The 15,288-nt window shown below is 41.1% G+C and overlaps 1 protein-coding gene across 1 annotated transcript in view; it reads right to left on the reverse strand.

Moving 5' to 3' along the window:
- Positions 1-15,288, reverse strand: part of EBF2 (EBF transcription factor 2) — a 172,301-nt gene that overhangs the window by 155,620 nt on the left and 1,393 nt on the right. The window contains exons 2-6 of the mRNA XM_073325474.1: positions 13,892-14,048; positions 12,818-12,881; positions 12,417-12,472; positions 12,005-12,078; positions 5,437-5,505 (exon numbers count right to left, since the gene is read on the reverse strand). Of these exons, the coding sequence (XP_073181575.1) occupies positions 5,437-5,505; positions 12,005-12,078; positions 12,417-12,472; positions 12,818-12,881; positions 13,892-14,048 (420 nt within the window). The remainder of the gene's footprint in view (positions 1-5,436; positions 5,506-12,004; positions 12,079-12,416; positions 12,473-12,817; positions 12,882-13,891; positions 14,049-15,288) is intronic.

Raw genomic sequence — 15,288 nt, forward strand, 5'->3', positions numbered from 1 at the left:
GACTCCAACTTGGCTTTGGCGGAACATGATAATTTTGCAGAGTCCATAACACTACCAAGATCCTATATGATAACTTAAAAAATAAACCAAGAGGGAGGATCCAATGGAGGCTACAACCATTCAGGGACTGTTCTGGACTGTGTCGGGATGTAGAATTAAAGCATGAACACACTGAAACCAGGGGAGCTATGTCTGTTTACACTAGTTGGAGATCTGACCCACTCTGCATACATCAAGCTGCAATAGCAGGATTTAGGATAGCAAGAGTCCTCATTACAAGTACAGTATAAATTTTGCGTTAATGATAGCTATGGGTCAGATTGTGATCACAGTTACACCGGTGTAAATCTGTTGCGTTTCCATTTAAGTCAAGGAAGCGTCTTCAAATTGGAACCAGGGTGAGTGAGATCAGAATCTGGCCCACCGAGAGAGGGGGGAAAAAAACTCAGAGGGGAAATGTACTGACTTTATTCCAAAAACTCCCCCTGTACACAATATTCCAGACACCGGGAAATGGACACCGTACAGTCGGATCAAATCCTGAATGATACAGCAACAACTGAGAGCGAGAAGACTTTTCACCACTGGGAGAGCACAGCCCAAGTGAGACTCACCCAACCAACATCCTGCTGACAACATTATCCGTGTGGTAAAGAGCAAACACATAAAGCTATGAGTTAGGGGAAGCACTGGAGGGGGGGAGGGGGGAGGGAGAGTCTTCCTGTCAATAACAGCTCTGCACACCTGCCTGCTCCCAAAACCGCAACAACTCTTCAGTGTTTTGCTGACTAAGTGATTTCCGCTGGTAAGGCTGGAATGAGTCTTTAGGTGGATTCTGCATCAGCATTCGCTTGGAGGGGTGTGGACCATATTAGGCAACTTACAGATACCCAGGGAGATGGCTGGATGGCGAATGCAAGCAAGGCAACATTCATGCTCCAGTTCCAATAGCAAAACATCAGTTTCCAAGATTGAGAAGAAAATAACTACTAGGTCCTTCGGATCTAAATCGAGTCCCCAGAGCAAAGGTTACAGCGGAAATGGGTTTTTTCAGCATAAGGATTTTTGGACTTTGTTCAGGGCTGCCTGATGTTATTTTCCCCACTGAACTGTTTCCCCCTTTTTCAATATAAACACAAGATGCCCACGATTCAGCCACAAAAGTCATCCAGTTGTCACTGCACAGCACCCCTTGGGGGGAATTTACAACGTGCCAGGCTACCTGTGCAGGCAAAAAATAATTAAAGGGGTGAAAGGTGCGTTCTTCAGCTCAAAGGATGGGATGTAACATCCTAAAAGACTCACAGCAAACACAAGGGGTCCAGATCCTCAGCTGGCATAAACTGGCGTCATTCCAATAGAGTTGCACTGATTCGTGCCAGCTGAAGATCGGGGCCAAGAATTCAGCCTCTTGGCTGAATCTGAGTGCATGGTCAGATTAATATGTTGTCAGATGGGAGAGCGTAACCTGCTTCGGCATGGGAAGAGACTTTGGGCTAGTGGCTCCAAGCACTCTTAAATTAGCATCCTCTACTTTTAGTTGGGGTCTTAGTCTTAGCTACACTAACTACCACAATGACTGGGGAAGCTGCTTGAGACAAAAGGGCACCCCAACATGTCTTTAATTGTGGATGCACTGTGAATACAAACAATAAATAGATGGGACTAAGAAGTGTTTGGTTTCTTCCCAGCCTTTTGCTGTGAGCAACCCTTCTATGCTGCAAGATGGAATCCAGTTTTAGCCATGTTACAATCAGGCCCCCTACCATGGTAGGGATTACAATGGAGATGGGCCTTCCCAAGTGCCAATCACCATTTTCTCACAAACCCTTGCAGCAACAGTAATGCATATGATTGAATGAGGCAGAAAGGGAATGCCAGCGCATCGTATTCAATCCAGCCAGTCCCTTGGTGATCTCCGTTTTCCTTCCCTTCTAAATGGAAGACTCTAGCTGTCTCTCACAGATTCATTCTGGACATGGGTCAGCTGAACATCAAGCTTTCTTCAGTGTCCCCTCTTCCTTCCTCCACGTTTCATCCTCTCTCTAGGCCTGATCATGCTGTCCTGGCTCAAGAACAAGACTTACATTAACTGCTACGAAAAGAAAGGAATCTCCCCCCGCATCCATGCCCATATTCAAAGCTGCAGAATCCAGGCCTATCTACGTGGCATCAGTCACCTGTGTCAGAGGATTCACTTATCGCAGCTTGGGTTTTCTGAACAGCCGAATGGAGGTTGGCATCCAGCTCCCACTTCACTTCCTCAGGCTCCTTGGAAAACCCCAGACAAGAGGATGAGCTCCAGGCCTGGTTCGATCTTGCACTGCACACTGACCGAAACTGTGTTTCACCCAGTGACCCTGAATTGGGCTAACATAAGAGACTTCAGCACATTTCTGGGCCATATTAAAGCACTGATTGGTCCTACCTGCCCTGCAGAAGAGAATGATGTCATGTGGTAAGTGCGTTCCCCCTACGAGTCAGCGCCCCGCTGACAGCAAGGATCTCTGTCATCATGCCTGCAATTTATTTATCTTTTTAAAGTGTACATGGAACTTCAGCTGCTTTCAATCCAGAGCTACAGTTGCCTTCAAGTATGTGATATTCACTCCTAGAGTGATCAGATGTCCCGATTATAAAGGGACAGTCCCGATTTTGGGGGCTTTTTCTTACATAGGTACCTATTACCCCCCAGTTCCTGTCCCGATTTTTCACACTTGCTATCTGGTCATCCTATTCACTCAACAAATAAATGCTACTTTCCAACACGGTTGTTACATTGTAATATCTCAATCTCCATATTTCAATATTGCTTCAACCCGTGGCAGAGCTCTCTCTGAGAAGAGTTTTAAAGTGAATATTTTTAAGTTAAAACAATAAATATATATATACAGGAAGCCAACATTAAACACACACGTCATTATTTCGACGAACCATTAAAAACCCTCTGTTCAAATACACACCCACACAAATACCCATCAGCATGTTGGACCGTGGAGGAACGTGATCTGCCTTTCAGAAGTGACCTTTCACCTGGTGCAGAGTGGCTAGTTGTAGCAGTTTGCTTTCTACCAACAAGCAATGTAAAATCTCCTAAAATAATTAGTATCCAGCTTCTCAGATGATTCCAGAAACACATACTACTCTCTAACATTCAAGCATTTGTGGGGAGGTCAGAGGGGATCATTCATCGGCTGTAGTTTGTTTGATTAGTTTGAAAATCCTAAAAGGGCTTTCAGTGCTTATGAAAGGTGCCAGATTGCCAGACTCTGGAAATTAAATTCTGTTTATCCACAGAATAGGTGTATCATAGGTAGTATTATTCTATTTACATTATAGTATCACTTAGGTTAAGCCTGTCCTGGCCCTGGCAAGCTCATAATCCATATGGACAAAACAGACAAAGGGTGGGAGGGAAAACAGAGGCCAGAGAGGTGAGCGATTTGCCCAAGGTCACACTGCAGGTCAGGGGCAGAGCTGGGAAAAGAACTCAGGTTCCCAGATTCTCAGTCCAGTGCCCTGCTCACGAGCCCACACTGCTCCCCTCATGGCAGGGCATTCTCCACCAACACTGCTCCAGCCCTGATCTGGAGGACGGCCTTTAAAAAGATAAGAACAAACTGTTTCAGCTAAGTAGAGCATCCAATCCCCCTCTACCTGATTAGTGTCTATTTGGCAAAAGGTCCCCCTCATGGTTGCCAGACAGAGGAACAAGCTTCATATGAAACAGTCGACAGAGATCTGGAACATACTCCCGTGGAGCTGGTGGGAATCATCTTTGTTACAGCTAGGGCCCTGTGTTGTCATTAACATGCAGCAGAATTCTCACCCGTGAAGGTGACTGTGGTGAAAGGACTTTATGACACTTAATATTTTCAAAGATCCCTCAGAAATTAAGTATTGCCAAGGCTGGGTTAGGAAGAAAAGCCCTGGGCTGTCTATAAAATAACAGTTTCCCTCCCATAGCATTGTACGTTCACAGATCTCAAACCACTTAAAGCAGCATAATTCCTGTTTTACAGATGGGGAAACTGAGGCACACAGAAGGAAAGTAACTTGCCCAAGATCAAACAGAGAGTCTGAGGCAGAATCAGGAATAGGACCTAGATTTTCTGACTCCTCACCCAGTGCACCATGTTGTCTCCCCAGCTGCAATGGGCAAACCTCAAGAAGTTCAGACTTGAGGTTGGATAATTCTCAGATGCAGACTCAAACCAGACCTCAAGTCAGCCAAATATAGGCTAAAAATTGTGCAGACAAGCTCAATATGACATGTCCAGCACTTCTTTTTCTAGCCAGAATACTGTGGTTCTTTGGCATTTCCATCCTTGGTCTCAGCTACAAGCTGAAAGTGCGAAGATAAAGACAAAGAAGAAAAAAAAAACAGCTAAAAAAATTCAGAGCCTCCAAAAAGGATTAGGATCAAATTGACTAGTAACAATTTGAGGGAAGGGAATTATAGATACTTATTCAAACTAATTTGACCATTCTTAAATCCCAGTATAAATGTAGATGATATGTAGCTATCCTAATAATGTATAATAGATGCACTGAATATAGGCGTAACAAAGGAACAAAGAAATTGGACTCATGGTCCATCTACTCCAGTTATGGCCAATACCAAAGAAGAAAAACTCCTGCAATAGATAGCTATAGAAAAACCTGTCCCAAAGAAAAGTTTCCTCCTGACCCCTGATATTGAGACAGAAGCATTTGCCTTGAAGCATGAGGTCTTAAGATCTCTCTACATAAAGCACTCAAGTTGTGTATTTTTTAGTATTTACTAAAAGAATGCTGCATACTTCTTGTTATCCCCTTTTATATCCTGCTAAGCTCTTGGCCTCGGTATCTTGTATCAATGAATTCCACAGGCTAACTGCAGGCAGTGCAAAAAAAATTTCCTTTTCTATCCGTTTCGAATTTGCCTCCTTACATTTTCACTGAATACACACACATTTCCCCCCTCAGAAACTGAAGGCCAAGAAATATGTGAAATGGATGTTCTGCATAAGACGTATGGTAATCCCAAAACCATGCATTTAAAACCTGGATCATGTGTTTCCCAAAAAAGCCGCAAATACAACATCATTATTTTGTTAAGGAATTTTAATGAAACTGCCAGGTTACTTGAAACTGTATCTATTCCAGCAATCCAGCTGGCTCCCATCCCAGGTGAATAGACAGTATTCAGAGACTTACCATGCACAGAATACTTGGTCAAATTTAAATTGGTAGATGTAGGACAGCATTAAAATAAAAAATTTCCACCAAGGGAAGCCCAGCTTTTCTGAAAATAACTAGCTCTAAGGATAGCACTTTAGGATCGTACAGCAAAGACATCACAGGAGAGAGACAGACCCGTGGCTGTCTCCAAGCAAACGCAGCCGTTTGGTTTGGTTTGTTGGGTGACGTGGAAGAGAGCGCTTTATTTCCTACCTGTCGATGATCACAGGATCCGAGGGAGTCTCGTTTCTGTTGCCGCAACTTTTCTTTTCACAGCACCGGCTGGAGCGGGGAAGAAACCAAAATGAGAGGATTTCTGTGAGTATTAAACGGCAAAGCAACGAACTCTAAGCCTTGCTCAGCTGAACTAAAGGCATTGTGGACGTTTAAGTGGTATCCAGAAAATTCTAACTGGGATTTTCAAAGGGGGTCTCAGGAAGGTGCCCAACTCCCCTTTAACGTCAACGAGATTTAGACACTCGGCTCCCCTTAGTCTCCTTCGAAAAATCTCAGCCAAAAGGAAAAGCAATATGGTCGCATTTTATATTAAGGCTCCATTTATAAATGTTTAACAGATGTTGTAAGCATGTAACAGACATGAGCAGCATGTGTTCTAGACGGTTATAAGCCCACCAGTAAAAGGTGTCATAGCCGATGACAAGCCATGGTTATAAGCAACCTACTAACTTGTTGGACACCGTAATAATTGATTGACCATTTATTCCACATCTGTTAACCCTATTTATAAATGGGAACGGAATATAAAGTTTATACAGTGTGGTCAGCAATATGATGGCATAGAAATTGTACACATCAGCCTCTCTCTGATGAGCATGCAATGTAATTTGCACCCCGTTTACCAACAGACAAGTTCTCTCTCCCATGGGTATGTCTAGGGCTTTACAAGCATAAGCAAGATAACAAGGTCCCTGCCCCAAAGGGATACAATAATTAAAGTACGGCATAGGGACTTTATTTAAAATTTACACACACACACACGTACTACGTGTGTGCATGTAAGCTTGCGTATGTACATACAGGCACGCATATATATCCTGCGAGAGCACGGCTGCCCGCGTCTGGGAGGTAACGGAGCACTCAACTCTCATTGCCATCCGTGCAGACGGGGCACTGGGCACCAGTTCAGGACCTTTGTACGTGCCCATTCTGTTTGAAAACCAAAAGAGCTAGACCCATTTATGCCAACTAAAGAGGTGGTCGCTTGACACATGCATTGGGGGGAGGAGGCGGGAAGGGCTTGCTATCGCTACATTATAAAAACATCTCATAGCAACGGTGTGCAAGCCCATCAGACGTGTTAAGAGAATCCTGATGCTATGGTAAATCAAATAGCTCCATTTGACACAACCAGGATGTTAGTGGCGGGAAACAATATTTATCAGCAAAACGGCTGAACATTTAAGCACACTGTATCAAAATTCCCTTCTGCCCCAACCGCCAGTGGGTCAGCTTCAGTTACGCCCGCATCAATCCAAGCAGTTGGTCCCATCGCCTTTTTGTGACGTTATTTGGATTTACACCAACGTAACCGAGAGCTGAATTTGGCCCAGGCTGTGTCGTTTTATGTGCAGTGGTTTTGAGGGGGCTGAACGCATTTTCAAAATTCCTAGTTAGCCTAAATTCAGCTGCTTTCCACAGGGAATTGCTCTGACCAGAGGAAAAACAGATAAAAATGCACGAATGAGTCCAAGGCTATACAATATGAAGGATTAACTCTTTTGAAGTCAATAATACTCAGATATACAATGCTTAAAATATAAACATGGACATAAAACTTCCCACCTCAGAGCTATTAAGCATTTTAAGTACATGCATTCAATCAGCAAGCTGTAGCATGATAGGAACTGTCTGGCTTTCCCTTTGTGAGTTTACACGGCCCAGCAAGATGGGATGCAACAAGCAGATCTCTTTCATTAGCAGTTCTAACGTGAGCTATTTTGACATTTTTTGTATTCCTTTGCCTCAATCCCACAGTTATCCATTGAGTCCATGCCTTTAAAAATAAGGGATTCACAAGATATTTGAGAATCCCTGGGGTAGGTACTTATTTGGTGTAAACTGTCAGAGCTCCATTGACTTCAGTGAAGCTACAAGAATTGACAACCACTGAGACTCTCTCTTCCCCCCCCGTCACTCCCATGTCTAACTTCTTTTTGAGTGCACCTTGGATAAATTTCACCGCCCGTTGGCCATTTAGACAAAGTTTCATACTTTGATAACAAAAATCGAAGATTTCAGATGTTCTATTCTAAAGAAAAAATAAACAGAACCCCCTCATTTAGAAGAAAAGGAGGACTTGTGGCACCTTAGAGACTAACAAATTTATTTGATGCATCCGATGAAGTGAGCTGTAGCTCACGAAAGCTTATGTTCAAATAAATTGGTTAGTCTCTAAGGTGCCCCAAGTCCTCCTTTTCTTTTTGCGAATACAGACTAACACGGCTGCTACTCTGAAACCTGTCATTTAGAAGAGTAGAGAGTTGACTTCTATTTTAAAGCTGCAAATATTATGACCAGTTGGAAATGAAATCAGGAGCAAATCTCTTGTTCGTTTTAATGCAGCATACTGTTTGCCACTATCAAACAAAAAAAAAAAACTTAGCTCAGTTTTTTAAAGAAAGAGTTTTACACTGGTGTGCTTTTTTTTATGCTAACCAAAAAAAAAAACAAAAAACCACAGTTCCTTTCTTTGCAATAATACTCAAAAGATCATATAACTCATACAGTCGATCTCACGACAGACACATCAGATTATAACGTCACAACAACACGCAAAATGGAGTAAAACAATCGTACCCACACCAAATCTCTCTGTCAGCACACTGTAGAGTTGTTTAGATTAAATTACTCGGATTTGGGATGCAACATACCTGCTTCCTGGCAAAAACCCACCTCACTGTTAGATTTAGTTTGCATTCTTGGTTATCACATTTACGAGCTTTGAAGCATTATGTATTATTAAAAATATGCCTTTGACCCGAAGGCGTCCAAGCACTTTGCAAATATTAATTTTCTCACTGTTTGCCTCTAGTGTAGTATATTTTTGGTAAACAACTAAACAATTTCCTCTCACCCTAGTACTTTCTGAGCCCCAGAACACAAGAAATATTTTATTCTGAAAGCACCACCCCTTTCCACAAAATGACAAGTTTAGTTGTGGATCAGATTATTTCCAAAATTTGAGGATATACCAGTCAGGTGTTTCAGCTGAAGTCCATCTCAAATCTTCAGGTCCCCACTATCCAAGGTACTTCAAATGACCTATCACTGTGGCATTTAAATACTGACAATCTTCCAATTGGGTTGTTATATAATAGTTGTTCCTTACTGGGCTGACCCTGCTTCCAGGTAAATCAGTGGTAAAAATCTCAGTGACTCCAGTATTTGGTCCATAACATTGGTTTAAGTGGAAATTAAGACCCTGATCCTGCTAATATTTAAGCACTTGAGTAACTTTATACACACACACACACACAAATGTACGTGTCATTCCTTTGGTCCTAATGGAATTACTCACTTGCATAAAGTTGTAGGATCAGGGCCTGAGACTTATTATTGTCACAAAAATAAATCCTTACCATGCTTTGAGCTATGTTATTTTCTCATATAATCAGATCCACACAGGATACTGTAAGTCTTGCAGTATGAAGCGTACTGGTGAAAAAGCAACAACCAACAAGAACAACAAAGCCAGCCCTAGAAACTAGATGCCCCATAAGGCCCCATATCAAAGAAAGCCCTTATGCATCCCCTTCCCCCCCCCCACCAGCCCGACTAAAATGGTTTTAAAATTCAGCCCTCAACTTTTTTTTTTTTTTAAATCTGTCTCTAATTTCAAACTCAAATAAGCTCACAGCATGGTGGCCTTTGTTTTGTTTTCTTCTCCCCAACTCCTCCCTGCAATTGCATAACAAAAGTGTCTAAATTCACACCATCTGGACGATAAAGACACAGGCCCCAGTGGCCGCCTGGCCCAGCTGATTAGAGCTCCTGTCTAGTCTGAGCCTTGTGGCGAAAGTCACAGCTGTGGGGCTTGCTTGCACTCAATACAACTCTGTTATTAGCCAGCTGTAGGCCCTGAGACTACTTCTGTTCAAATTATAATACCTTTTAACCCTCTGAGCATTGAGGGCATCGCGGGCTGCTGGCAAAAGCATAACAACTAGTTTTCTCTTGGTTGATAATTGGTAGAACAAGGTGACGACGAACAGTTACTCCATGAGAAGAGACTGTTTACCTTGATTTCCTACCATTGAGAGAAAAAGATACTGTATATTTAAGAGAGACCTCCACCCTAGATGGACGGTTCCCATTACACTGTAATAGCCCAAACGCATAAAGCCCATTGCTAAAACTTTCAGAACTGTAATGAATAAATAAATTAAAAGCTCTAACTGAACGCACTCATTATTGGGGGAGGGGGCGGGAGGGAGGAGTTGAGATTTTAAATTTTCAATTGATATGACAGATTGTTGCATCCGCATCAATATTTAGACAACTTTCCTGCTAAGGATACATCTGTCACTGTCTGACTAGAAGATGAGGGGGGGGGTTGGATGCACTTGTCTGTATACAGCATGAATATCTGAGTGATTTTCTATGACAAATCAAATCAAAAGATCAAAAGGGTATTTACCTGCAACTAACAAGAAAAAGAAAACAAACCCTATAATTTAAAAAACAATAACAAGCAGCATCAATTTGGACCTCAGAGTGGGCACATTACATTAATGTTTTATATACTGTTACTAATGCAAACCAAAGTAGGGGCTTTAAAAATTGATGCTACCACATAAGCATCATAGAGCAAGGAGGATTTGATTAGTGTGCTTAAAAAAAAATGTCAAGTTTAAGTAGAGTTGGATTCATTCATTCCCCCTGGTATTATTCAAATATAATGCCTCTTCCAAATAGGCAGCATCCTGTTTTAAAAATATCTCTGAACAAGACATTTAAAAATCAAATGTCTTGATTAGGTTACACAGAGCTTTTGATTTGGTTCACTAATCTGTGTCTTACATGGAAAGGACAGCCCTGAATTGTAATTCTTCCTTGGCTAATCTATCAAGCAGGAATTTAGTACAAACTGAATAATGGTTTACATTTGTAGAACATTACCTTAAATCAAGCATGGAATATATTTATAGGCATCAAAGAAAGCCCAATATACAAAAGCTTATCAGAGAGTTTATTTAGTACTTTTAAAATGTTGGTCATTGTCAAAGGAAAGATCATTTTGTTTTGAAGAAAGGAGGTTGTTTGGGGTTTTTTCACTCTTAATATAGATTCTCTCTCATCCAGCAGGAGTGAAAAAAAATGGATTACACTAGCTGTCATTTTGTTATTAAAATCGAGACCCTAGTGTATAGAAATCCAAAGATTTTGCTTCTCCAATGATTATCTAAGCCAAGCCTTTCACAAACAGGGATAGCATATATATTAAAATAAATAGGTAAGTTTTAAAGAAACCAAAAAGTAATATGCCCCACCTCACTCTTTTTTGATATATGCATAAATACAGAGCAAATTGTAGGTTATGTAAAGACAAAAAGCAAATTGTGTATCACGCATCTAAACACACACATCTATGAAAGTAATATTTGCAATGTTCAGAAGTAATGGTGTACAGTTACTCTGTTAATGAGGGCGACATATAAGAGGTAAGTTTTGCATGCATGTGTGTATGTATGAACATGAACACACACACACTTTTGCATACTTCACCGTCATTGCAGTTTCCCAGGTACACCAATTATTCCATTACCTTTTGAAAAATGTGAAAAATACTTCCCCCGAGCAACAAATTCTATCCTATTAAATTGCTTTTACTGTATCGTCCACTGAGAAGGCAATACTTAAAATTATTAGTACAATGTGCTTTTTAAAACAAGCAACATTCAATCCAAGAGCTTTTCAAAAAACCTATTACACTAGATCACAAATGTGTTTAATAAAGGTCAAGGTTGGGTTTGCCTTTCATTTTATGAAAGACCATTCTGTGCACAATTTAGCACATTTTAATACAAGGACATGGCCTGTTTGCATAATTAAATGTATCAAAAAATAGTAATTGTGTGAGCAGGAAAAAGAATAAGCTACCGTGGAAGCAAGATGTACATACATAAGATACATGTACCTAAAGACATCCACAAATGTGATTCAAAACATCCTGACCAGTATTTTATCCTTTAACGTATCATTTCAACATCCCAAATTTTTTGTCTATTTTATGCAAAAGCAGAAGTTCTGTAACCATGGCTTGTAGCAAAAAATTATTGCAAAGATGTATTTTGGGGACAGAACTAAAGAACATTAATTATGTTCATTTAATTGATAATGTTAAAATATGTCACCTGGGAAAAATAAATCAGGAGTGCCTTCTAATTTTCAGGCAGGTTCTGGAAATTGACAGTAATCATTTTAGAAGGGCAAACTGGAAAAGCTTAAAGAGATAGAAAGTTGGGAATTCCGGGCCCTTTTATTTTGTTGTCCAAACCCAGTGCAAAACAGGACAAAAATAGTGCAGTTCAGATCTTAGGCAGGATTTCCAGATCTGTAGTACTAAATAAATTGGCATGTAACACAAACCGAACGCTGTATCCGGGCAAAGAGAAATTATTCTTTTGGAAGAGCGTCCCCGGTGCAAAAACGAAACTCCTCATATCTCAAACTTCTATGGAAAACCCCTGTTAGCATCTTTGGAAGCAAACTTACTCTTATTAACTGAATAAATCCAACGCCACCAAGAGAATTGTCTTACCTACACATGACTTCGTGAGTAAGCAGAACTCTGCACATCTCTGGATTCTTGTTCTGGCCTTCATAAGTGATGGGCTATGAAAATTAGGGAAATTAGTACATGGAGGAGGTTTTTGGTTTGTTTGCTTCTTGTAATATTCAGTTTTTTAAAACTGCAGAGCCCCGTGGCTTGCAATTCCCACCCTCAAAGTCTTTTTTGCACAAGGTAGTCAGTGTGCATATAACCCAGTGTCACTTACAATTGTTAAGATCTTAGGATCACTGGGGGAAGGAAGAGGCTAAGATATTGTTTTTCAAATGCACTGGAAATTAAGGTATGCAACACAGACGCTGGGGTGGAGAAAATAAAGCACAGAGTGAGAGGGAAATGAAAGAGTGGGGATTGTACAACACAAAAGCCGGCCTCAGCTCACCTGTTTCGTGACTGAATCGATGAGCCTAACAAACAGGTCCTGTTCAGTTCTGACACCTAGAGAGAGAATGGGAAGAAACAGGAAATCCAACAGTTGCAGAGATAGGTCGGGGAAACAATCTAAACCATCCTGTGACTTTTCTACTTCGTTTTACTTCCTATCAAGCATCATCTGAAAGTTCTAAGGCTGCTGTTTTTCAAAGCATGGGTTTACCAAAGGGTGTCATATTGGCCAGACCCGAGAAGCAGCTCTCCACAGTGAGGATTTTTGCTTCCAGAAGAGAGACAAAGGGACTTCAATGTATTTTATAGAAGCGATCTCTGCAAGGTCTTAAAACTTTATCACGGGTTCTTCGTTCCCAACCCCTTCTTTTCCACCCCGCGCCTTTTGTAGGGACTTACCATTGCTGTAAAGGAGTTGAAGTTTGTAGTGTGTGCCGTTATTGGTCTTTTCATTGCCTTGTTCCTGAAAGAGAGATTTAAAACTATCGTCCCAGAATTTGTTTGGTGCTGTTCTCGGACAAAAGCAACCCGCTTGCAAATCACTAATGGATGTGACAAGAAAGTTCATTAAGATCTTTGTGAGGTGGATCCACTGATTGGGATAAATTAACCTACCGAGTGACCCAGGACAGACATCCCCTTCTTGTGGCATTTGCAGAAACTTTTCCACTTGCTATAAAGCTCCCAACTTTATAACATAAACGCTCTTCCCCTATCGGGTGAATTCACAAATTTTAAGCAAGCTAATATACAGCAGATCGACGCTGGCAGGGGTTTTTTTTTTAAAAAAAAAAACAAAACAAAAAACTGTACGTGCAAAATAATGAAATTGTTTTACAGTAAGTCCTATCGGTATTTATTTCCTGAAGGTTTATGTTACCGGGACATTTCTCACGTGAACTGGGACTGTAATTTATCAGAAGACAATTATTCATGGCGTCCTTCATAATTAAAAGTCCTTGCCCCTAACTAAACTAAAGCCAAAGATGGTTTCTAAATGCTTAATGCCTGGATCTAAAACTCAAGAGCAAACGTTTCCGTTGACTTTGGAGTCTGAAAAGAACAGGCTTAGCAGATAATATGACAAATCACAGCTCGCTCAGGGTACTCATAAAACTTGGCAGATCCGGCATATGCAAAAATACTAATAATATTAATAAAAAATACAACAAGGTATTGGACCCCGGTGTGGTTTTATTCTATTTTATTGTAAGTGGATGTATGAAACTCCCATTGTAGCTCCCGCGGTGGCAGAAATTAACAAGCCTTGTTAATTACAGCGAAGGAGAGAGTGTTGAGAACAGGGGAGGAAGCAGTCGTCCTGTTACCTAACCCCTGACCACAAAACCAGGGGTTAGGTAGCAGGAAAGGGTGGCTGAGAACGACAGTACTTTACAATGGGTGGGGGCGCCGACGGTAAATTTGGGGAGGAAAGAAAGCAAGCAAGCAAGAAAGAAAATAGACAGGCCTTACTTTATCATTTTCTACGAAGTCCACAAAGGCGGTCCTCTCTATTTCCACCGGCTGCCCCTGCCTGTCGTAGAGAGCCAGGACAAAATGAAAGAAATTGGATTTCCTCAAGTTGGAAGGTGGCTGCTTTTCAAAGTGGGCTCTGGACAAAGCTACGCCGCTGTGGAGGAAACAGATGGAATCGGGGAGGGAGGGGAGAGAAACAGATGAATTAAAAGGTTGCACTCAAAGGTTGCACTTTGATTAAAAGCAATAAAAAAAAAACACACAGAAAAGGATTCTAGAGAGGGGGTAGGATTCTCCTGGTCTATAGCACACTGGGTTATTAACAGTCAATTGTTACTAATGACTTTGATCTCGGCGCTTTCCACTCCACCCTGGCGCACTCACATCACTTCCGATTAAAAACATTAAGTGAAATAAAAGTGAAGCCTGCTTGAATTTCGGTGGCAGCCAAATTAAGAACTTTTTCTTCTCCCAAATGTTACAGAGTCTAGAAACTTGATTAATATTTTCCCTCTTATGCCTTGATTTCCACTCTGTAGAGAAGAATAATTAACAGAACTTGAGTATTAAGGAAAGATTGCAAGGTAAGTTATTCCAAAACCGGAGAAATATTTTATCATCTCCTCTGATCCATCTTCTTCCCTTTCGTACTCATTTGTTGGGTACAATATAAGGGGTGTGTCTAGAATACAACAAAAGTAGAACATAAATGCTAAAGGATCTGAAAAATGATAAAATTCCAACTGAGTTCACTTTTCCTTTAGCCCAGGTCAACGCTCTTAAAATCTTTTCACAACTAGGAGTCTGTACTGAGGTTGGAAGGCAACTGGTTTCAAGCCATGTGCCTACCTTCCTCGGGAGCGAAGTTTCTATCAATTTCACATTGTTTAGTCACTGATCCATTTGAATCAACGTGCGGGTCTTCCCAGTGCCGTTTTGTGGGTTAACTACGTGTAATTTAAACACAGGTTGCCTGACGTTTGTCACACATTCTGCAGAAGATGTGGTGATTTCTTCCCCGCATTTACCGAGTTTGAATGATTCGGGATCTTTTCATACAATGGAAATTCTAAACCTTAGAGTTCGTTTTTTAGCAGAATTGGTTCCACTCTTTCCTTTCTGTCGATTTTTACAGAATGCACAGAAGACAGATACGGGGAGAGGATTTCTCACTTACAGCATTTGTATAAAGTTTTCCTCCTTTCTCCAGATTTAACTCCTGAAATGGACTCATCTAACATTGTTGCTTCACGTACTTGAGAAAAGTATTTGACTCTTTGGAAAGCTACAAATATCCCCCCCTTTATTTCTAACTCCAACTAGACAGGTACAATGAGACTGGGCAACACACAATCCCCCTGCCTTCTTCCCCCACCCCCTTCCGGGCCAGTTTA

The sequence above is a fragment of the Lepidochelys kempii genome, chromosome 26, assembly GCF_965140265.1.
Source record: "Lepidochelys kempii isolate rLepKem1 chromosome 26, rLepKem1.hap2, whole genome shotgun sequence".
Taxonomy (NCBI): domain Eukaryota; kingdom Metazoa; phylum Chordata; order Testudines; family Cheloniidae; genus Lepidochelys; species Lepidochelys kempii.